The 22,558-nt window shown below is 40.2% G+C and overlaps 1 protein-coding gene across 2 annotated transcripts in view; it reads left to right on the forward strand.

Moving 5' to 3' along the window:
* Positions 1-22,558, forward strand: part of RAP1A (RAP1A, member of RAS oncogene family) — a 76,078-nt gene that overhangs the window by 48,136 nt on the left and 5,384 nt on the right. For both annotated transcript variants that reach the window (XM_074977887.1, XM_074977888.1), the window contains exons 3-7: positions 3,824-3,907; positions 8,689-8,757; positions 10,166-10,222; positions 12,484-12,624; positions 20,351-20,494. In XM_074977887.1, the coding sequence (XP_074833988.1) occupies positions 3,851-3,907; positions 8,689-8,757; positions 10,166-10,222; positions 12,484-12,624; positions 20,351-20,494 (468 nt within the window). In that variant the 5' untranslated portion in view covers positions 3,824-3,850. The remainder of the gene's footprint in view (positions 1-3,823; positions 3,908-8,688; positions 8,758-10,165; positions 10,223-12,483; positions 12,625-20,350; positions 20,495-22,558) is intronic.

Here is a 22,558-nt window from a genome sequence, read left to right on the forward strand (position 1 = left end):
TGTCTGGTAAGCAAAGCATGCATTGGGGCAGACTTTCTGTCCATAGCAGGAGGGTAGAGTTCCACCCGCAGTCTCAAGTAATGGATTGGGTTTGGCTTAGGTTTAGCAGAGTCCTGTGTGAATTAAGAGTTAGAGGGGCAAGCTGCACAACATGGAGTGAGGCATCTACTACTGCTAATAAATAGCACTAAGCACTTGCCAAGTGCCTTCCTTCCCCACATCTCAAAGCACTTGACAAAGGAGGGGTCATTAGCTTTATTGTACAAAGCTGAATAAGGCACAGCAAGGGGGAGAGACTTGCCTGGGGTGTGTCAGTAGTAAAGCTGGATGTACAACCTGAGTTCTGACTCTTTGTTCTGTGCATCGTTGCACAACAATGACTTGTCCCACAGTCCCATGTTCAAGAGAATCAATTGGAACTCTTTTTTCAAAATGAACTACTGGGATAATCCCTCGAAGGGTTGCATGCTTTTTCCATAGGGCCCTGTGAGCGTTGTTGTTTGCAAAATATTTTACTGTTATGTGGCTAGAGATGCATTGACTGCTAAGCTCACTTGCCTCATGGGGCACGTATTGGAACTTATGTGACAGCTGGCGATTGATTTGTGTCCAGCATTCATGAATTATGCATCTTTGCTTAATGAAAAGAAATTGACCAGAGGAGTAGGTGAGATTTGACCAACCGGTCTCGTCTCATTGATTTGTGTTATTTTAGCCACCCATCCCCAAGTAAACATGGATGAAAGGCCTGTTTTTGAGGCATTGGTCTGGGATTTGGGCAAACTGCTTTCTGTAACTAGCTCTACCTGTGTGACCTTGGGCAAGTCCTATAATCTCTCTTAGCTTAAATATATGTCTGTAAAATGGGGAGAATACTTCCCTACTTCACAAACACATTGCAAAGATAAATTTGGTATTGTTTTGACAGTCACACAGATCCTCCAGGGAGCCCCTAGCTGTGTATATAGGTCTTGTTCACAATGCTAATTTTCAAATAATTTTATTTCTGCAAAGAATTCCTGTAGGTTTTTAAAGCATTGGCTGCTTCAATATAGTGACCAAGAATTTAATTATCAAGGGCATTGATACATTACTAGGCATAAAATGTAGCCTTCTGTATAAATTAAGCTGGCCTAAAAATGTTAGTGGCTTGTTTCTTTGTGGAGTTTTGGTCTCAGAAGATATGACTTTAGAGATGATACTTGTAGTAAATAATGGAGCATAATTTTCTCCCTTGACCAAGTGTGGTAGAATTTTCTAGTTAAGATGGACTGGGAGCCCCATTGCGGATAATCAAATGTTGCAAATTAATGAGCATATAAATGTATACAAAAAAAACCTTTGGAAGCACATTTCTAAAATTACTTTTATTTTGACAAGTCTAGACTAGTTTCTTGTATGAATCTATTTGGATACATTTTGTTAAATTTATATAGCTTTATGTGAACATCACTGAGGAGTTAACTACAGTGCTTTGTCAGCTGTTAAAACATTGAGCATGAAGGGCCTGATTGAGTAAATGTTGCCACAGGCACACAGTTGGCTTGATTAAGTCCTAGATTTTCAAGTAAGGTGGAACCATTGTACATTTCATCATTTTAAAGCTAGAAATTAATCAAACAGAGATCGATCTTGCCTAATATCAGGGTGGGTGGTGTGTGTGTGTGTGTGTGTGTGTGAGAGAGAGAGAGAGAGAGAGAGAGAGAGAGAGAGAGAGAGAGAGAGAGAGACGGACCCAACATTGGATCATATAACAAGGATTAAAATAGAGTATATAAGTAGGAAGACCTTTGAGCAGGGTATGATTGACTCCTGTGTCACAATCCTACCATCCACTTATCATAGGAGAAAACATCATAAATGTAACATTCTAAAACAAAAGCTTGTCCTGAAGTGACCATCTGGTCCATTCCTGTTGAGAGCCAGTAAACATAGTGGGCTAAGTTTTCAGAAATGTAGGTGCTATTATCTGTTTAGACCTTTGTACGTATTTTTGTGCTTTCAGCTTCTGACTTTTTCATGTGGATTACAGTTTAAGCATGTTGAATGTGTTCAAAAATGCTTGTATAATTTTACATACACATTTACAAAACATCTCATGTTTCCATCAGTGTTGCTGTTAATGTTTTATTTATTTATGCTGCTGTCTTATTTATTTATTTGCTTACGCTAATGAGGGGCTGTTTTGATCCTCTAATCAAAATATATCGGATCTGTTTTGCATTATCCAGCCTGGTAATTTTAGATAATACCTTTAGATTTGTGTCTCATCCTATGTCAGTTTTGAACTACAGACAAATGGGGATGTACTTAATGTTTTTTTTTTTGGGGGGGTGGGGGGGTGAGGTCTTTTTCAAAAATATAAACCAAGTAATTTTAGCTCTAGGGAGTTTTTGGAATTTAGGATCAACTTCACATTAATGATACTTTGCATTCATTAAGTCACTTCGTTTTTCCAGGGTTTTTATATAACAAATTGCATCCTAATTTTATGGATGTATAAACTGAGGCACAGGCGGACTATAAATGACCTGTTGCACAGTGACTCATTAGCAGAGCTGGCAACACAGTCCATATTACCCTCCACACTCAGGATGGCTTATTTTTATATCATATAACAGGGAATAAATAAATATTTATTTTTACATAAAATCATAAGATTATACCTAGAAAAAGCCCATAAATCATGTGGCAAAGTTAGTCTGAAATCCCTTTTGAGAAGCTAAACCTATCCAATTTCATAGCATTCATATTTCTGAATCCTTTCTTGGGAAGAAAGTGCTATCTTACTTGGGGAAGAACGAACAGATTATTAGCTAGTGAGGTCATTGTTTTCTTGGGCTCCCTTGATGGGGCAGCCAAGCCTGGCTTATAAAGTAAACATAGTGTAAAATGTTTATCGCTGGTTTTGTCATTCTCCTTATTTGTCAGGACATCTTAGTGAGAAAGAGAAATGTTCTTGTGCTGCGTAGTGAGTTCAGGGAGTTGAGAGATTTCCATAAAAAGGCACAGGCATTGTTTGAGAGAGCAGAGAGGGATCTGACTTGGCAGCAGTGAGTTAGGCCTGACCTTTTTCAGAAAGAAAATATTGACCTCCTAAATCATCCCCGTTTGGGGATGTGTGGGGGGAAGTAAAGGCTTGTGCTTATGTTTTGCTGGTTCAGTTTTCTTGTTTAATTGCTTGTAGTTGTATGCAGTTGAATGTTGGCAGAGGGAAGGAAAGGTGCTTTGTGCAGCTAGATTTTTGGGGAAGGTTTTTTCCCCATAAGGGGTGGACACACATCAAGATGCCCGTTTTATCATTACAACAAAACATACCTCTGTAATAATGCCACATTTGACCTTTTTTCTTCACAAACACATGAAAGACAAGACTAACTTTATTGTATCCTCAGAAATTTAACAGCCCGTATGTTTTGGTGTCCAAAGCAAAGAAAGGAATTTCAGGTGTCCGAAGGGGAAAAAGGAATTTCAGAGTCAGACTCCTCGCAAGTTCCCTGAAATAGGTTGAGTAATTGAAAACCAGTAAAACAAATATAGGTAAATCCCAACTCAGAGAATAATTTGAATGTGGTGAAAGAGGTTGAAGGCTGATGGCTGCAGTTCACTCAGTACCTCCAAGTACACATTTGCTTGGATACCCAGGTTTAACGTAAACATCTTTTTGCAGCTGCTGAAGAGATTTTTGTACTTAGTCATATAAAATAGCCTGCCCTACAAATAAAATTGCTATGACGGCTATTCTTTGGGAAGACACCTTGTGTTTCTGAGGGGGCGTTTGCAAGCAATGCTCCTAATTCCATGCTTTCCCCCTGTTTTTCAGATTGCCTGTATTTGAACAGACCACATCATGCGTGAGTACAAGCTAGTGGTCCTGGGTTCAGGAGGCGTGGGCAAGTCTGCTTTGGTGAGTAAATGGTCTATATCTGACCTTAAAATGACACGTTGGAGGGCAGTCTGAAAAATTCCCCCAGTGTCTTGTTTCAAAGAGTTTTATTTTACACTATCTGGACCTTTTGGTTACTTTCTACAGACACAAAAATTGATTGGGTAACTGCTATTGAATTGCTCAAATCGTTGTCAGTGTATTAAAACGACCAGATCTTTAAAGCTGAAGCGCTGAGGTTGTTTTCAGGGTAAGATGTGAGTCACTGTATAAGCTGATGCATAAATCAGGTTTTGTAAATTGCAAATATATAATCTGGAACAATACGAAGCACCAAGTGTTGACTTCTAAATGCTAGTGAATTGCAGATGCCTGCAGCGCAGGGGAGCTGGCCTTCCTTGAAAGGTGTGTGTTTTCCATTGCAGATGGAACTAAACTAAAACTACTGTGGCATGAAGCAGCTCACTGGTAGTGTGGAAGGATAGCGGCAGTCTGACACTGCTCTCCTGAAGTATGAGTGGTGTTTCTCAGTGCTTTGTGTTGCCAGGCTGCCAGCAGAGCCAATGCACTGTAATGGAGACTTTTGTCAGTCAGATGCATATCACATGTCTAAGTCAACCTGTTCACTATTGAGGAGGGTAGGCAGGGAGAGGCTTACTACAGTAAGCAAATTCAGCTTTCCACATGCCCCTTCGCAATGGAATTAGCTGTTCAGTTGTTTTTAATGCAGGCAAAAATAAGGTGTTAAAGATTGCTTTCTTTCGCATCTTTTATTTTCACATGGAGATGAAAAGCTGTTGTACCTGGTAAGTTACCTGCTGAATCCAAAGGGCGAGTGACCGAGAAGATAAATGAGATGTAACGCACATCAGGTTGTTAAACAATGCATGTGGTTTTTTGCACTGTATAACAGATACCCCATATAACCTGTGGTATTACGTAGGTATAAATGTGTTTGTAGAAAACTGTTCTCTTCCGCGATAACTTCAGCAATTAATAATGAGACTTCCTCCTCTCCTCACATAGCCCCTAGGTTATGTCTTTTTGGTTTTTCCTGTCAGGAATATAATATTTGTGATTCAGGATTCCTGCAGTGAGATACTTTGTAACCTGCTGTACACACTACTCAAATGTCAGACAAATGTCAGACTCTGAAGAAGTTTCCTCATTTGTGATATGAAATCTAAATCAGTTCAGTCTTGCAGCCCCCCCCCGTCAGAAAAACAAGCTTTTGTTTTTGCCAAATATCTAATCTTTAGGTAGAAATTAGATTTTTTTTTTTTTTTCAAACCCATTAATTTTCAGATCTTTTCTGTGGACACTATGTGCTTGTTTTTTGTTTGTTACAAGTCATGTATATGATGGCCTGATTCTCATCTCACCTGTAGGACTTAAGATTGGGGGCTGTGACTCCATTCAAGTCTACAGCTTTATACCAGTGGTAAAACTGGAGTGAATGAAGAATACTATCCAATGTATTTGATGTCTGTGTGCATGCCCAGTGACAAATAAACCTTTGGTAAACCAAATGCCTTTATTAACATATATAACCATATGTTGTGTTGCATGTGCAAATAATTGATCCAGCACACTGATAATGGGGAGCAAAAAATTAACAGTAAACCAGTCAAGAAATGATGGCTTCGAGAGGTGGTAAATATAAAATTATTTAAAAGCAGCCACTGCAAGAGAAGATCTGAGATGAATTTTAAATAATACAGTGGAAGAGATTAAAACACAACGTAACTATGGAATTTGTTGTCAGTAATCTTAAAATTTCTCTTCCCTCTTTCCCCACTCCCCCAGTGACTTAAACTGACATGACTTCTGAAAAGGCTGATACTGGTATTCAGTTCTGCATTTGAGTGAGCGTTTATAGTATAGTGTGGTGGTGGTTCATTGCAGAGCCTCCTGTTTTTGCTTGAGTCTTACTTCCTAATACTCTGAGGGTTGTGCAACACTTCATTGTCCCACCTTCTGGATCTAATGGCTGTGTAACAAAGTTCTGAATAGTGACTAACACACAGTTATTTTTAAAGCTTTTTTTGCTCTTATGTACAAAAATGAGCAAATGTGCAAGCTCTGTGCCAAAGGAGAGTAGTGTAAGTAACAGCATGGCTGGGAGCCAGAAACTTCTGAATTTTTCTTTCCTGCCTGCCTTAGTTTTCTTATGTATAAAGTAAGGGTATTATTTACCTACCTCCCAGGAGGGTTACAGAGATCAGCAAGTACTGTAAGATTTTGGAAGGTGAAGAATATGCAGTAGGTAGGGTGACAAATATTGCTGTGGTGTAGTTGAAGGTAAATATAGTGGTGTTTTTAGGTAATGGCCAGTCTTATAGCTGGTGAAAACAAGGGACATTATTTTCAGAAGTTTTGATCCCCTGCAGCTCCCATGGCATTTGTTTGGAACAGTGGCTGAATAGTATCTTCTGAAAATCAGACCTACTTGATTCAGTTAATAACTTTCTTCATGAGAGGCACCATATGTTTGATCAGCAAATGAGTTGTGTTGGGATGTTACATGTGAGATGGAGAAGATTATTTGGAATGGTCTGCAAACTTGCAGCACCTCTTCTTTGAGGGCTGACTTGCGAACATAGGAAAACTGTTAGTGGTATACAAGTGAGACTGTGGTCTGTTCTTTGATTCATGACTGAATCACATTTTCCAGTGTTAGGTTCTTAACCGTAAACCAAGTCTCTGTACCCTTTTTCATGCAACCAGTAAGAAATCTCCCGATATAATCACCACATTCTAATGGAGTTGTTCTTGTTGTGATTGATCTCCTATTGTCTTGTCTAATGCCGTTTCTCATTGCATTGCTAATGATATTGTTTACAGTAGTACTTCTGAGATTGCCTATTTGGAGAAACGCTTGAGACGCCATTCAGTGCAATAGGCAAATGGGAGAGAAGAGGAGACTGTCCTTCTAAACTAGTGGTTTTCAGCCCTTGGTTGTTTGTGGAATCCTAAAACATTTTGAGTGGAGGTGCATACCTCTATCAAAACGTTAGACATCCTTTGCAGACCCACAGGCTGCGTGGGTCACATGCTTCCTATATGCAAGAAATCTTCTCTAACGTGAAAGCTAGAAAATTGTTTTCTGCTGAGTTTAAAAGAAACCAGTGGGTGTTTTGTGCTGTCTAGAATACAGTGATGCCTTTTGCAGGTGTCTGGCCGTATGCTCTCTTTCCTACTCGGAACTTGTTATTTAGGAGCGATAGCATGTTTGGGCCTTGTTACTTAGACACACATCTTTCTACCTTTTAAGTATGCCTGCTGTAAAAGCCAAGTTGTGACTGAAGACAATTTGTATGTAGAACACATGGGAGGTTGTGTGGGCAGGAGCGGTTGTTTAGATGTATATTTTTACTTTAAGTCTACAAAATACTTGATCTGTGACATTTATACCTGGCTTTATATTTTCAAATTTTTTTTTGTTACAAATCTTAACACAAACTACCTACACCCTTTTGGTGCAAGTTTAATCCCTGTTTAACAAAGAAGGACAATGAGGCACAGAAGCTGCTACTACTCTTACGTAGCAAGCCCAGGACACGTTAGTGTTAGAATTTAGTAGTTCCTGGTTCAGAGACCCAAGTTATCTAATTCTAATAGATAATGTAGCTGTATCTTCTGAAAACCAAAAAATCCTCCAAAAAAAACAACCTACTATTCTGCAAATAGAGCATTTCAGACTTCCTCAGATTCTGATCTGCAGCAGTGGTTCTTGAAGCGTGGTGTGTGGACAGCTAGTGGATCATAACCATCTTGCGGGTGGACCTTAGGCTCAGAACTTGTCCACTCCATGTCCCCCCTCCCCCACCCGCAGCTGGGAGCCCACCCTACCTCTCCAGCTCTGTGCCCTCCCCCTCATGTTAAAGCTGCGTATCTACGTTTTTATGTTTCAGTACACTAATATGAATAATTTAGTATTTCAGGTATTTCGAGATAAGCAAATGTATTTTCTCATCATGGATAGTTGGCTGATGATCCACACATGGGTTTGCTTTGGGTGGGCTGTGGGCCAAAAAGTTGAAGAACTGCTTATCTACTGCTATCTGGCTGGTTGCCCTTGGTGCTATGTTCTCCTTATTTTCACACTATTTAATGACATTAAAAGAAGCTTAAACTACACTGTGGTTGTTACAGGGATGTGCTGTAATTGCACATGGGGGAAGAAATACAGGCACATGCCTTTCTATTCAGATATGATCCAGGCTTTGAAAGACATTTGTAAAGTCTTGGAATAGGTGAAAGTAAATTTCATCTATCTCATAGGTGAAAGGTAGAAAACCATTGGGCGGTTGGCAGAAAAGCTGAAGTTTCCATCCAAAAGCCTTAAAAAAGAAGAGTAAAGATATAGGGTCCTTTATAAATTTAAGATAAATATTTGATATCCAGACACCAGCCATGTCACAACTGGGGCGGCTCTGGCCTGGCCTGGCTGGATGCTGCCACATTTAATGAGCAAGGGCCAATTATCTGGAAAGCATACCGGTGAACCTCATGCTTACCGATAAACCATGTTACATCCCTAGACTTTACCCCTCATGGTTGCAGAGAAATTCTTGAAACCATGACAATACATCTCAAAAACTCTCAAATGAAGAAAAATCAAATTTTATTATTTACAATTTATATATACTATATATAGTCCTGGCTCATGACTTTGAATGCTTGGTTGGCAATACTGATGTGATGCAGAAGTTACCCTATTCTTTTGATGAGCTGCTACTTGGAGATGAGTAGGCTGTGTTTGAGTTTATTCTTTAACTGGTTTTCCTTTTTTTTTCCAGACTGTACAATTTGTTCAGGGAATTTTTGTTGAAAAATATGATCCCACAATAGAAGACTCGTACAGAAAGGTAGAGTATAAAATTGTGCTGGTTTTGATCAATGCTTTTAGGGCCTGATCCGATCCTGCCAATTCCCTTTCTCATTCCCTGCTTCCCTCGCCTTTTAAATCAGGAATAAGTTCTGTGTGTCCTGGAAGTTTTGTCTCAGTAAGAAGTATGAGTTTGGATCTGTGTTAGTGTAGCATGTTGGCTTCTTAGTCTCCAGTCCTGCAAGTTGATCCATACAGCTGGTTCTGTGTCTATACAGAGCATCTCCTGCATCAGGACCTTAGAGTGTGTGTGATAGCAGGACTGTGGCTGCTGCACATCAGCTGACTCTGGCTTGGGAGGCTCAGGTTGCAGGGCTATAAAACTGTAGTGTAGAGATTTGCGCTTGGACCAGAGATGAGGCTCTGAGACCCCATGAAGGAAAAGGCTCCCAGTCCAAGTCTGAACATCTAGATCACAGTTTTTAGCCCTGCACTCTGTGCTCCAAGACTTGGTACCACCAAATTTTTTATCATAATGTAGACATATCGTGAAGGGCATGTAGTCTAAATTCCTGGCATAACATTGATTTGCCATTTAAAAATAAATAAAACTAATTCATCATGCCGTACCATTTGCAACATTTCCTACTCTCAAGGAAGTAGCACAAATATCAGAGATTTAAGTACTGCCGTAGAGTAATCTTGTTTTTTATTTAAAAAAAAAAGAAAAAAGAAAAAAACTACTTTACTGTTTTAAAGAGAGTTGCTTACATTGAAGGCGTATGAAATTATTCACTGCCTTTTTGGAAATAAGCTTGCAGGTACAAAGCAGAAGCCCTTCTTTGAATCCTTGGCACCATGGCTTGATGCATTTCTATCCTTAGGGCTCTATTCTTCCATCTGATTATTTTAAAAAAATGTTTGAGAGATAAAAATATTTATCGTAATTTAAGGCCCCAAACCATAAAACACAAGTGGTGCTTTTGTGTGTGACAACTAAGTGAAAAAGTTATTAAAACCTTGTAGTTGAGTGTTGCTTTTTTGGAATTACCCTCTTTAATCTGAAATGATTCTTAGTAAGTAGGGGGGAAGGATAGTTCAGTGGTTGGGGGAGGGAATGCTCAGTGGTTAGAGCATTGGCCTTGTAAACCCAGGGTTATGAGTTCAGTCCTTGAGGGGGTCTTCCAAGGTTCTGGGGTAGGTTAGATTAAAAAAATTATCTGTGAGGGATGGGTATAGGTCCTGCTGTGAGATATGTATGTAACATTTGAAAAATATAGCTGCAGTTAGAACAAATTTGAGGTGATTCTTGTTGGACATGAGGACAAATGAAAGAAAACTTCAGTTGAAAGGCACTTCAGTTTCTAATTTTGTATGTGTGATAGTAGCACATTTTTGAGCATATAAATGATTTCTCTTAATGTTTCTTGTTTCTTCCTTTTTTCCAGCAAGTGGAAGTAGACTGCCAACAGTGTATGCTTGAAATCCTCGATACAGCAGGGACAGTAAGAAAAACCTAAAATATAGAATTCTGAATGTTAAAAATGAGGCTGGATTTTAAAAGCCACACTTGACATTGAAATATCCCCATCCCATCAAAAAGAAAAATTTAGGTTGGCTGCTGCTGCTGCATTGAACTGCCCTGTTTTGTTAAATAAGCCAAAAGCTATTGTGGTGAACCTGCCACTTTGATATGGCCAAACCCAGGAAGACTGCATACAATTGCTGTGCTCTCGAATGAACTCATGTAGGGAAATAAGACACAAACCCCCTATCAGCTGTGGGTGAACTCTTTTCACAAAGCCATCACTCTCTGACCTATCAGTCCTCAGCTTCACAGGGAACATGTACAACAATTGCAAAAGATGAGACTGGGAGCTTAAATTCATAACTTTACCAGACGCTAAAAACCACCTTCTTAATGAAGACACTAGATTTGTGGGTTATTACAGTGTAACCTCCTAGCTCTCCCTCCCACTTTTTGTCCTATGACTTCAGGCATGTTAACAGGCCTCTTCACCTTAACTGGTCCCTTATGCTATGTGCTATCTGTTTGATCTTGTGAGTAGTTGTGACACTCTTAGGACCTTTCCCATTCTGAGAGAAGATCTCTGTGTAGCTTTAAAGGTTGTTTCAGGTTGGTCCAATTAAAGATATTACCTAACCCACCTTGTCAGTGATTTGTAGATGTTACCCAGCAGAATGTCCCTTGTAGTTGGGATATTAATGGCTAAGTCCCCTTGAAAAAACCTGAACACACCCGATCACCTCTGCATAGGAGCAAATTGATGTAATCATAACACAATGCTAGACTCTTAGGATGAGAATGTGTAACTTGTTGTGTGATGGCCGGAGCTCTCCATGTGCTGAGCATTGTACAGATTGACACGGATTTGGTCTCTGCCCCAAAGAGCTCCAAGTTGGAGATGAGGGACAGGGACAATCAATACGACAAAGTGGGCGCTGAGTGACCATCCTAGAACTGCACCGTTCTGTAAGCGAACAATGGGCACAACTTGAAGGTCCTGAATCACTGGTTTTCTCCAAACAAAATTCTCTGTTGAGCCATTGCCCTTGCCTCTGCCTCCTCCTTTTCTTAGAGCAGGACCTTGTGCTCGAGGGCTCTTCCCCAGGTTGCAGTATGGAAGGGACATTCTTCTCCTTCAGCCACTTTCCACTTCAGTGACGGCAAGGTGAAACAGCAGCCTCTCCCGAGCTCCAACATCAAGAGGGGCTTCTCCTTCACAGCAGCTGAGGATGTTCTCCCAACTCCCCCAGCCCCCCATGTGGCTGGGCTGGCAGTTTGAGCATATAAGGACCATGTGCTCCTAAAGGGGTTCCTTGTCTTCCAGGTCAACTGCTCCTCTTGCTGCTTCCCTGCTCTGCCCAGCTGTTCAGAGTCTTGTGAAAGCTCACCAAGCCTCTTCATCATCCCAGGGGAGGTTGTCATTGAACAAACAGACTTTAATCGTTCAGCAAACTATAGGAGGAGGATCTGCTGCTTAAAAGAGCTTTAAAACATAACTGCTGTTTGCTTTGGAAAGCACTTGGATACCATGATGTTGAAATTGCACAGGCAGATAGAAATCACAGCATGGTTAGAATTTGTAGCAAGGGCTCTTTGACTTGGTATCTCATGGATCTGACCTTGAATTTCCCAGCCCTGCTCCTGCATAGCCTCATGTTTCATCACACAGAACCATCAAGCCATTTACATGCAGCAAAATTGCTGCTATAAAATTGAAGGTGCTTCTCCAACACACTCATGTTCACAAAAGTCCACAAGTCTTGCATCTAGGCAGTCTCTGCAGTACAAGAGTATGGATCATATTTGCACATGTATTTCTCTGGCAATGAAATTGAATCGCTGGCTGGCGGTTGCCAGGTAGTACATAGCATTTGTAAGACTGCTATAAGTATGTTAACCAAATACTAGCAATATGCTTTAGATATACATTAGTCCATGTGTATCACTCTAAGATATTTACCAGATATGATTCTTCTGCATCCCTTGTCTTTGTTGTGTGCTATTAGTCTGTTCTCCTAACTGGGCTTTTTCTTCTGCCTGAGGGAGGGAGGAGGAAGGAGGGAAGGAATTAATTTAATGGTTTATTAAATTCATATGCTTCATTGGATTTCTGTAAGGGGTAAAAATGTGAATGCCACAATAGCTACGATATTCTTATATCTATTAGAATTAAAAGGATTCCTGTTGAAATGTTTCTTTATTAAATGGCAAATTACCTTTTAAAATATGTGATTACAGGAGCAATTTACAGCAATGAGGGATCTCTATATGAAGAACGGCCAAGGGTTTGCACTAGTATATTCTATTACAGCACAGTCCACATTTAATGACTTACAGGACCTGAGGGAACAGATTTTACGGGTTAAAGACACTGAAGATGTAAGTAAAGAGTTTTTGTTCTGTACACCACTGAAATCCTTCAATGAGTAAACAAGCAGGCACCTGCTTTTTGAACAAGTTGATGAATGGAAGAATACTGTTAGCTCAGAATGGTTTTTGGTTTTTTGTGTTTCCCGTATCATGAGATTGTGTTAGAGTGTTTAGAAGAATTTAGTTTTTTGACATTAATTTTATTGAGCAAAATTTCAAGAGCTCAGCATGAAAAGTGAGCTTTAGATTTTTCAAAAGAGCTCGTCTCCCATTGGCGAGATTTTCAGAGGAGATCAACATCCAGGTATCCCTTACGAGAGCAATGGGGAAGCTGGAGCATGGAGAGCAATGGGAAAGCTGGAGCATGGAGAGCAATGGGGAAGCTGGCTGCTGAACAATTTTCACAATCTGTCCTCATTTTTTTAACTTTGGTTTTCCTTTCCCAGTACAATATATACATTTTCTTTTTTCCTAGATTGGTTATATTGGAATAATGCTGTTTTTAAAACTTAAAATTTGTTACTTCAGTTTCTTTTCCAGTATCTTTACTGGGGGAAAAGGGGGAAGCCTGCATTTGAAGAATAATCTTGAATGTGTAATACCTGGGCTGTTTTGTATGTATTTTGGAATTATGTCACCACTTCCATAATGAATATAATTTTTCAAGCATGTTGCTGAGCTTTCTTTTAACTCCTGTGAACATTTTTGTACTGCCTAAAGATGAGGCCTCCAGCACTGAAATAAAACCTTGAGTACGTGGGAGGGAAGCAGTCTTCTTGTTACCCCACTATGAGAACTACAGGCAGCACAGAGCAGTCTGCTTAGTTACATAGGCTTATACCAGGGGTCAGCAACAAAAATAGCAAGAGCAGCCATTTTTTTTCTCAAATTGGTGAAGAAATGAATATAATTGAAGAGCCACAATGCATGTAAATACGAGACGGTCCTTAATAAACGTTAAACTATACTTTTTATAACCCTATTTTTAAGAACACCATGCACACAATGATTTAAAATGTGATACGTGTTTACTGCAAGACATTCACAAACTTCTTATGTGTTGTCTTACCTCATACTTTGTGTGTGTGTGTTTGTACCACCCTTTTCCTGACTTTCACTGCTGAACCTTCTTTCTCTCTGGAGAACAGTATTGCCATGTCTACACTAGCCAAAAACTTCAAAATGGCCATGCAAATGGCCATTTCGAAGCTTACTAATGAAGGGCTGAAATACATATTCGGCTCCTCATTAGCATGTGGCCGGCCGCGGCACTTCGAAATTGCCGCGGCTCGCTGCCTCGCGGCTCATCCAGATGGGGCTCCTTTTTGAAAGGACCCCGCCTACTTAGAAGTTCCTTTATTCCTATGAAGTTTTTGGCTAGTGTAGGTGTAGCCTATATGTCAAATACAGTAAGCAAAGAGGGACAACAATTGTCATTTCAAACAAATACACTGTTAATGTGAATTCATACCAACACGATCAAAACACAGATGCAATAGCATATCGCACAATGCACTGCACATGTTAAGGGGGAAGTTATCCAATGTTTGAGATCACATATTGTTTGTTATTTAGATGTGAGTTATTTATTGTTGGGCTGTTAGGTGTTCACCATTTATCAAAAATAATCAGGAGGGGTTTTTTTTATGTGGCAGTAATAGAGTTTGGGAGCCACAAGGAAGTCCTTAAAGAGCTACAGGTTGCAGACCCCTGCTTGAGACCATATTGCTTGGGCAAAGTTTTGGTTTTTTTATGACCCATTACTTTAGTTAATACTATTATATTCCCTCTCTGTCCCCCTGAGCTTGCTTAAGTCATGACCAAGATCAAGGTCTCACTTGTTTCGGGGTGTGTTGGATGGTTTTTAGTTAGCTGTAACAATAAAGAATAAACAACTTTTCCCCAAAAGCTTACAAACACATTTGGGCTAGTCACTAGTTTTTTACAAAAATTCCTGCTATGCTTTTTGAACTTAGAAAACATGTTCAATTTCATGCCTTGATCATATGGATGCAAGTCAGTTTTTTCTCTGCAAGACAATTCCCCCTGTCCTCATTGCTGATTGGAAATTTTTTTTTAAACTTTGTGTTAATATGAACTGGGTGATTTAGGGTGAGTGAAGATCTTCATTCACCCATTGTAACCTTTTAAGTGATGATGATATGTAGTAGGTGGCCTGAGGAGGAGAAATGCATGTTGCACTTGCTTGTTAGGAAATGGATTCTTGAGGCTGAGTAAGTTCCTTTTGTTTCTGCTCACAGTGGCAAACTATTGCAAAACTCAAACATTAACAATTAATATTTGTAAGTCTCTAACAAGCTGCCCACACTAACCCTATTTATGCTTTTTACCTGGAAGAAATTAATGTCCAAGGCATGTGATCTGCATGCATCTAGGGTTGGAGAGGGCTGCTCAGTTTGCAGGGCCTTCTTAATCTGTGGTCTACTGAGACTGCCAAAAAGGTTTTTGCCTGCCATTGTATGTATGAAGTTTATTCCCGTCCACCGAGAATTCATGTCCACACAGGCCACCAAACAGCTGACAAATGGCTAACTACGACAAATCACAACTAGCCAGTTGGTAAATCAGCCTTTTGAAAGGATTTGTATCCTGGTGTCAGTTCCGCAGAGACTCCTGTGATTCTGTCTGTGTTGTGAGGAAGTGGGCTTTGGTTTTCAAGGCTCTCTGGGGCAGCAACTTCTGTAAATCCTCCTTAGGCCTCGGTAAAGTTGGGTTGCTTCTGTTCAATTTACATTGCTCCTTATCTAAAATGAACAAAACAAAAGTTGCTGTATTTCCAGACTTGTCAGTGTTGGTTTTGAGCACTGTGGCCATAAACTTCTGATTATTGCTGGAACAGCATATCGTTAAAACTTGACTGGCAGTTTGTCTATAGCTGTATTTTTTTAAAATATAGATTTATCCTTCTGCCTTGCCTTTAAAGTTTGTCGCTAAGGCTGAGCAGAGCAGTATGTCTTGGGCTGTTTCCTGAATGTGATTCTGTTTTTAGCTATATTGGTTTCAGATCGCAAATTTGAAAATGTGTGTGGTAGCTGTGGGAGGAGGGAGTAAAAACTTACATACTATGGTGGCTAAAATTTTGGTCTAAATTCATAATTAGGCACCTGCATAGGTGAGTGGTCTGGTTTCAGAGATGCTGAGAACCTGCAGCTCCTATTGATTGCAGTAGAGCATGTGATTGCTCATCACATATGAAAATTGTGTAGCTTGGGCTTATGATCCGAACTTTAGATGCCCAGAGAGAGGAATCTTGGCCCCAGACTCTCAACATGCATGTTCTCCCTGATTTACAAGTATGTCAATGGGCTTCTTTTCTACATAGTTCATAAAATTCCTGAAACTTATAAAAACTCAGGACAATTTTCTTTGTCCCTCCCATTATTTTCTTTTTTTCCAATAATCTTATACTCCCAAGACTGACTGCAGTAGAACAGACCGTTTTAGTTTGAAAAAAATTCTCAGCTAATGCTAGAAATTAATGATTGCTTGGTTAATTTTAGAACACTTGAAAAAAGAGAAGAAATATTTTTAAAAAAGAACATACTGTGAATCCTCTCGCTAGCTGAGGACTGATCAGCCTGTGCAACATAAGAGGAGTTTATATTGAGTCATGTGGTGCCTCTGGACCTTGTAGATGGAGCTCTTGTTCTGTTGCATGGGGCCCTCCCTGTTTCATGGTGGAGTATTTTCACCTGAAATCCGATATTTCCCACACTCATGATGAAATTGAAGTCACAGAAGTTTTACAGGACAACGGTGGGGTGAATAGTACAGTTGTCTCACTCTCATTTTATGCTTACATGACAGGAGAATGAAATTAAACTCTGACTAAAAGTTAATAATGTTTTCAAGGATATATACTGAGGGGCATGAAAAAGAGTTGAACCTCAGACAACTTAAAATTAACAGTAATTTTCCACTTGAGGTGTGCTTACCTTCTTATCCACATCCATCCTGATTAAATTAGCTCTGATGTACCACTCCCATCTCTGTATCCCTATCTGTTTTTTTTTCCTTTCACCTCTGTATGTGACACAGTGAGTTGCAATGCAGGAATGCCTACACCATAGTAAAATTGTTAGTATTTAAGGTGGCACCAGATTCCTTGTTGGTTTTGCTGTCTTTAAAGTTGGATTGCTTCAGTCATTTATAGGGTCTTTGTAGCCAAACTGAGATGCTGAATGCTGCTTTTTGTTCACAGGGTTATTTTCTTATCTTCTACCCTCACCCAGTTAAGAGTAGTGTTGTGGATCAGTAAACAGAGCTGGAGTTGTTGCACATGTTTAGGCCAGATCATAAGTAAGCCACAGACATTGTATTCAAATAGGCATTCATGCAAACCTCTGTGAACAATGCAATAGGTTGCTCTGAAGAAGAATAAACATAAGCATGGTGTTAAATGTGTTTTGAAACTGAGGGCTTCTTAACTTTTGTATTTATTTTTTAATCTTCATTGTTCTCTTAACTTTGCTATCTTGCTTATTAAGGATTGTGATACCCTCTCTGGTTTTACTAGGCAAACTTTTTATTTAAGTAAAACTAATCCTGGTTACATGGGGATTATGCTTGCTGGTAACTTGATTCTTTTATTAGCATTCAGGTCAATGCCCTGATCTGTTCAGCCAGCTACACCGCATGCAGTGGCATTTGTACCATGTGTTGGTTAAGTTGAACTACAGAGACTCGTTAAGTCTTCTTGATGATAATTAAAACTAATGTATTCATTTTAAGTAGTGGTTGGTGTTGGATTCAGATTGTCAGCAAGTTTTTTCCATCTTTAAGCCTTGTACTCATGCGAAAAAAGAATACAGGCCACCTTGTGTTTAGTGCTAGCAGAATGCATCTGTTAAAATTTCAGCATTATAACTGTTAAACATTTTACGTGCAAAAAGACCATAAATGGCTTATCTTGCACACGAATTTCAAAATAATCAAAACCAAACTTGATCAAAATCAGTTTCTTGCACTAAGCCTACTAATCTCCTGGGTATGGAGCAGTTAGTTAATTTTTGCCATTTAAAACAACCATGTGTCTTGTTTCTCTTCATATCTAGACAAATGTACACCTTATTTACATCTTCCATATTTTCTGCTGTACCACTATTCAGTGTCCTTTAATTTTAAACATGTACAAATACTTACTTGTACATCATTGTCCACGTCTAGGAAAATTTCTTTGGGTCTCATGCAAAATGAGATTCTAAGCTAGCATGTGTATTTGTGAATATTTATAATTTGTGTAGGGTAAAATGGTTTGATGTGAAGCAGAAACTTTGTTTTCCTGGCAGATTGTTTCATGACTTCATGTTTTGCTGTAGTAAGTAAAACGTGGTTCCTAAAATGAAATGTCCAATCTCTTTTTGAAAATTGTCTGGAGGTACAAGTAGTCTTGAATGTAGATGACAAAGACTCTGCTTAAGAACGATTCTGTTCAAAGTTAAGTATTAAATAATTAAAGCAATTTGAAATGTTACAGTACCTCATAAATGATTGATGGGCATATATAGCAACTTGTTTTCCATACGGAAAGTGTAGGTTTTATGTCTCAGCTTTGTGTGCTGAAGTGGAATGGCATACGCAGCCATTAGCAGCAGCTCTGTAATTTAGTCTTTTAACAGCACTGTGTGGGACTGTTGCGTATACATTGACTATATCAGTAAAACGCTGCAGAGGAATGTGGTGCAGATCTTGCTGTTACCTGTGTACTTAAAAACGCAAAAGAAAACAGACATTTCTTACCTTAATTTCATTTCAGTATTTTAGGAACTGGGATTTACACAAAATACAAAACAAGTCATACCAACTTTTTTGGCTTTCCTACGTGCCATGTTAAATATGTTCTTCCCTGATGGTGTGCAGAGAAATCCATCAGTGGACAACGAGACTGCAGGGAAACAGGAGAAGTCATTGGAAGTTCACATGTTGGTACCATCCCAGAGGTATCCTGCTGCCGAAACCTTCTGGAAAAAGTTCCTGTTTTTTGACTGAACTAAGTCTGAGTGCTTTAGTGGTTATCAGATTGTCACAAGCTATTGAACTGTAGCACATTACTGTTTGCCATAGCTGCTTTGGGGAATGTATTCTTAGACAGGGAAATGTTTGATTTATTGAATGTTGACAACATGCTTGGCTCTCTGTGCTGTATACGACAAATAGTCACTGCCCTGAAGAACTTACATTAGAAAAGCATTAAATCAGCCATCTCCTGGTGTGCCAGAGAACCCTTCATTTCCATCCATCATTTGCTTTCTTGTTTGTGGAAAACTCCTCACTTTGTATGTGTGTAGAGACGTTGCCTTTCTATTCCGCATAATGCAAATAACAGCAAGTCAAGGTCAGTTTGCTAAGGCACTGCAGGTACTGGAACAACTGTATCAGAGATTGTGGGCTCTCTTGGGCACTTCTTCCCTCCTGAGCCAGCCAGCAGCCCAGTGAGAAGGTAGTAGTTCCTTCACCAGGTTATTCAACAGATGGTTTGCCCTCATTTTGTACCATGTACGCAGCTGTTTCAACTCACTGAGCCTTCTGAGTAGAGGTTAACTACAGTGGGCCTAGCCTACAGCAGGGCAGGGTACGCCAAAGGTAAGTACATAAATGAGATAACGTGCGAGTCCATTAAGAAATGGCATTGCATCCAGGCCCAGGAATTTGGCTCTTTTGAGTTTATTCTAAAACAATTAGTTGCAGTTTTGTTAATATAAATAAATATAAATCAGAACCCTGCCAAACAGGTTTAGTATTGCATCTGTCTTATTATTTTGTGTGTTCATAGAACTGTCAATGCCACACGGTCCTGTGGGAAAAAAGGCAGTACCTGTGAAGGGCCATGAAAACCCCTGATATCTTTATTTTTCCTCATTCCATGCAACTACTCCCTTTAGGGAAAATCAAAACAGTGCTTTTCATAGGGTGACCCCATTTATTTTCTGTGGCTTGATAACCGACAGCTGGGTCTTGAGGACTGACAATTCCCTGCATATATCTCAGGAAATACTCTGTATACCCTACTGTCTAAACTGAGATAGCATGCGGTTTAACATCTTGTCGCTTGGAAGAGTCTCAGACAGGACTTCTGTATAAATCATGTATATTGTAGATTTCACAAGCTGTAGTATTTCCATTTGTTACATGATGTGGTGACTTGTCAGGGCAGCTGCATGCCACAATTTTCCTTTAGTCCCTCTCCAGCAAGTGTACCTGAAATGCAGTCTTGTTTGGTAGTTCAGTTTAGTTCTGACTCCGATGCACCTCACGAAGTGGGTCTTCGCCCATGGAAGCTTATGCTCCAAAATATCCGTTCGTCTGTAAGTTACCACAGGGCTTCTTGTTGTTCTTGAAGACACAGACTAACTCAGCTACCTCTCTGATGATTATATACTGTTGTTTATGTATTGTTTTCTTGTGCTTATGAAATACAGCCCTGCCAAACAGGCAACAACTTTTAGAGAAATAACAAGGAATCCTGTGGCACCAAAAAGACTTCTCAGATTTATTTGGACAAAGTAGGTGTTACCCATCCAAACATATGCGCAGGTAAATCTGTTTGCCTGTAAGGTGCCAGAGGACTTCTTGTTTGTTTTTTTACAGATACAGACTCTCATGGTTACCCCTCTGAGACTTTTGGAGAAATAACATTTGCTACTGATGGCTGTGATGGGCCAATACGGTTTGTATGCACTGCACTCACATGCTTCTCACTGTGCTCTCCACACAGGTTCCAATGATTCTGGTTGGAAATAAATGTGACCTGGAAGATGAACGCGTAGTCGGCAAAGAGCAGGGTCAGAACTTAGCAAGACAATGGTGCAACTGTGCCTTTCTAGAATCGTCTGCAAAGTCGAAAATCAATGTTAATGAGGTAACGCTGGCTAGTTGATTGCCAGGCAATGGTGGATCACCTTTATGCATTATCATCTCATGTTGAATATCACTAATGCAGCGTGCAGGCTGTTTGCCGTGTCTGGGTCAGCTAGGATAGGATGCTTCTGGGATTTTCATCTGGAGTACTGTAGGTGTATTGTGTTCATTGTAATGAAACATCCTTCTTGAGTCTCTCCAGTGTACCAAAAGGTGAGATTTGTCTCACTCTGGTGGCTCCTGCCCAGCACTTGAGCTAGACATGGAAGGTATCAATGGAGAGATTTTAACCCAAAATAAGCTTTTTTTCAAAGAGGATGTGTAACCTCTTAAGATGCCATCATCTGAATGTTGGGGTTTATTTCCCAGTGTTTTTCTCATGTTGTCTGCTCTGCCTAAAAGCAATTTGCTTTACACGTACTCCAGTCAGCTGTATTGTAGAGTCTTGGTGCCACACCAAACAGACTCCCTCCCTCCTCTCTGAAAGGGGGAGTTCTCCCTTCTTGCTTCAGCTGCTGTTTTTGTGTGGCCAAGTCCCAGCCCAAGAGCATTGTCAGGGCAGTTTGTGAAAGGTTTAACTGGAAGAGACCTCTGTAAATAGGTGTGTTTTCCACTGCAGTAGCAAGGCACAGGCATTCATGCTCCACCTGCTCTCCAGCGGTGCTGCCCTACTTAGCTTCTCCTGAGCATTGCCTGGTTGTTGGTGCAGCTGTGGAGGGGGAAGTGCCCTCATGTTGGGACCATAAGGGGGATTTAGATGAGGAAAAGCAGTGGATAGACCCAGCCTTACAGCAAAGGGAGCAAGGTCGCATGCCTTTAAGGCCTGTGCGTCAAGTGACTTCTGCATCCAGCACCCATTGGCCGGCCCCTTCTGTCAGCGGGTTGCTTTGAGCTCTGCCAATGGGCCAGCCCCCACTGTCAGTGTGGTGCCTTGAGCCCCACCCACCAGCCAGCCCCCACTGAGCCAGCTCCATCAGTAGGACTGTATTAGCAGCCAATGTGACGTGTACAGCATCAAAGGAGAGGAGAGGTGTGCTCCATGCTGTGCAAAGTAGCAGTCAGCATCCGCTCAAGACGAAGGGAACTCCAACCCGGAATGAAAATGTAAATTGTAGTAAAACATGAACTCAAGTGCATCAGTTGCAGGGTGCCTCACAGTGGGCCATGCAGAGCAGTCAGAAAATTAGCAGCTTTTTGGAAGATACTTAGAATTCCACACTGCACTTAGTGGTCTGTGAGGACTCTGTGGCTAGAGGACTTGTGATGGCTAGAGGCATCGTAATACACACCAGGGAGCTCTGCAGTGGGGGCAAAGAGTCACTTGTACTCAATGAGTATGTGAAACTTGTGTGACTGTGTCCAATGCCATCACAAGACAGTTAAAGAAAAGACTCCCTAGTGAGTGAACCAAGGTATTTCAATTCCCCCTCATGTGCATTCACTCCACTAGCATGTCAGAGAGAAGGTGATTCCCATGGATATGAATCACTACTTGCACTCTGTTTAATGAGGCTATATAGTTTTCAACAAATTACAGTAAACTCTTTTATATCCAGCATTTTATTGTCCAGAACTCTCAAATAACCGACACTTTAACCATAATAAATGAGTTACAGTTGCCATGAGTACAGTACACACAAATACAAATAAACACAGCAAACACAGTATAAGCTTACAGTGTACAGGACGCCTGTAGTTGATAAAGTATTCTGTATAAATTTTTGTTATTTCTTAATATCTCATCTTGTTTTTCTTTAGTGTTATGCATTGCTAGGTATACCTCTCTGTTATCCAGAATATTTGAATATCTGGCAACCCCTCGGCCGGATATGAAAGAGTTTACTGTAGTAGGCTGAATCTTTGTATAGTCCAGGCACATATCTAAATACCCATTATCACAGATTTGCTTCTTGGAATGCTCATTTATACAGGGACAATTGCTGTGGCATTTAAGATTTCTGTGGCTTGCAAATGGCAGCTCTATCAGTTTTTCCTGAATTTTTGTTTTTGTACCAAATGCGCCCATTTCCAGGGCACCTATTGTCATGGTGTTTCAACCTGAAAC

The sequence above is a fragment of the Carettochelys insculpta genome, chromosome 26 (assembly GCF_033958435.1).
Source record: "Carettochelys insculpta isolate YL-2023 chromosome 26, ASM3395843v1, whole genome shotgun sequence".
Classification (NCBI taxonomy): domain Eukaryota; kingdom Metazoa; phylum Chordata; order Testudines; family Carettochelyidae; genus Carettochelys; species Carettochelys insculpta.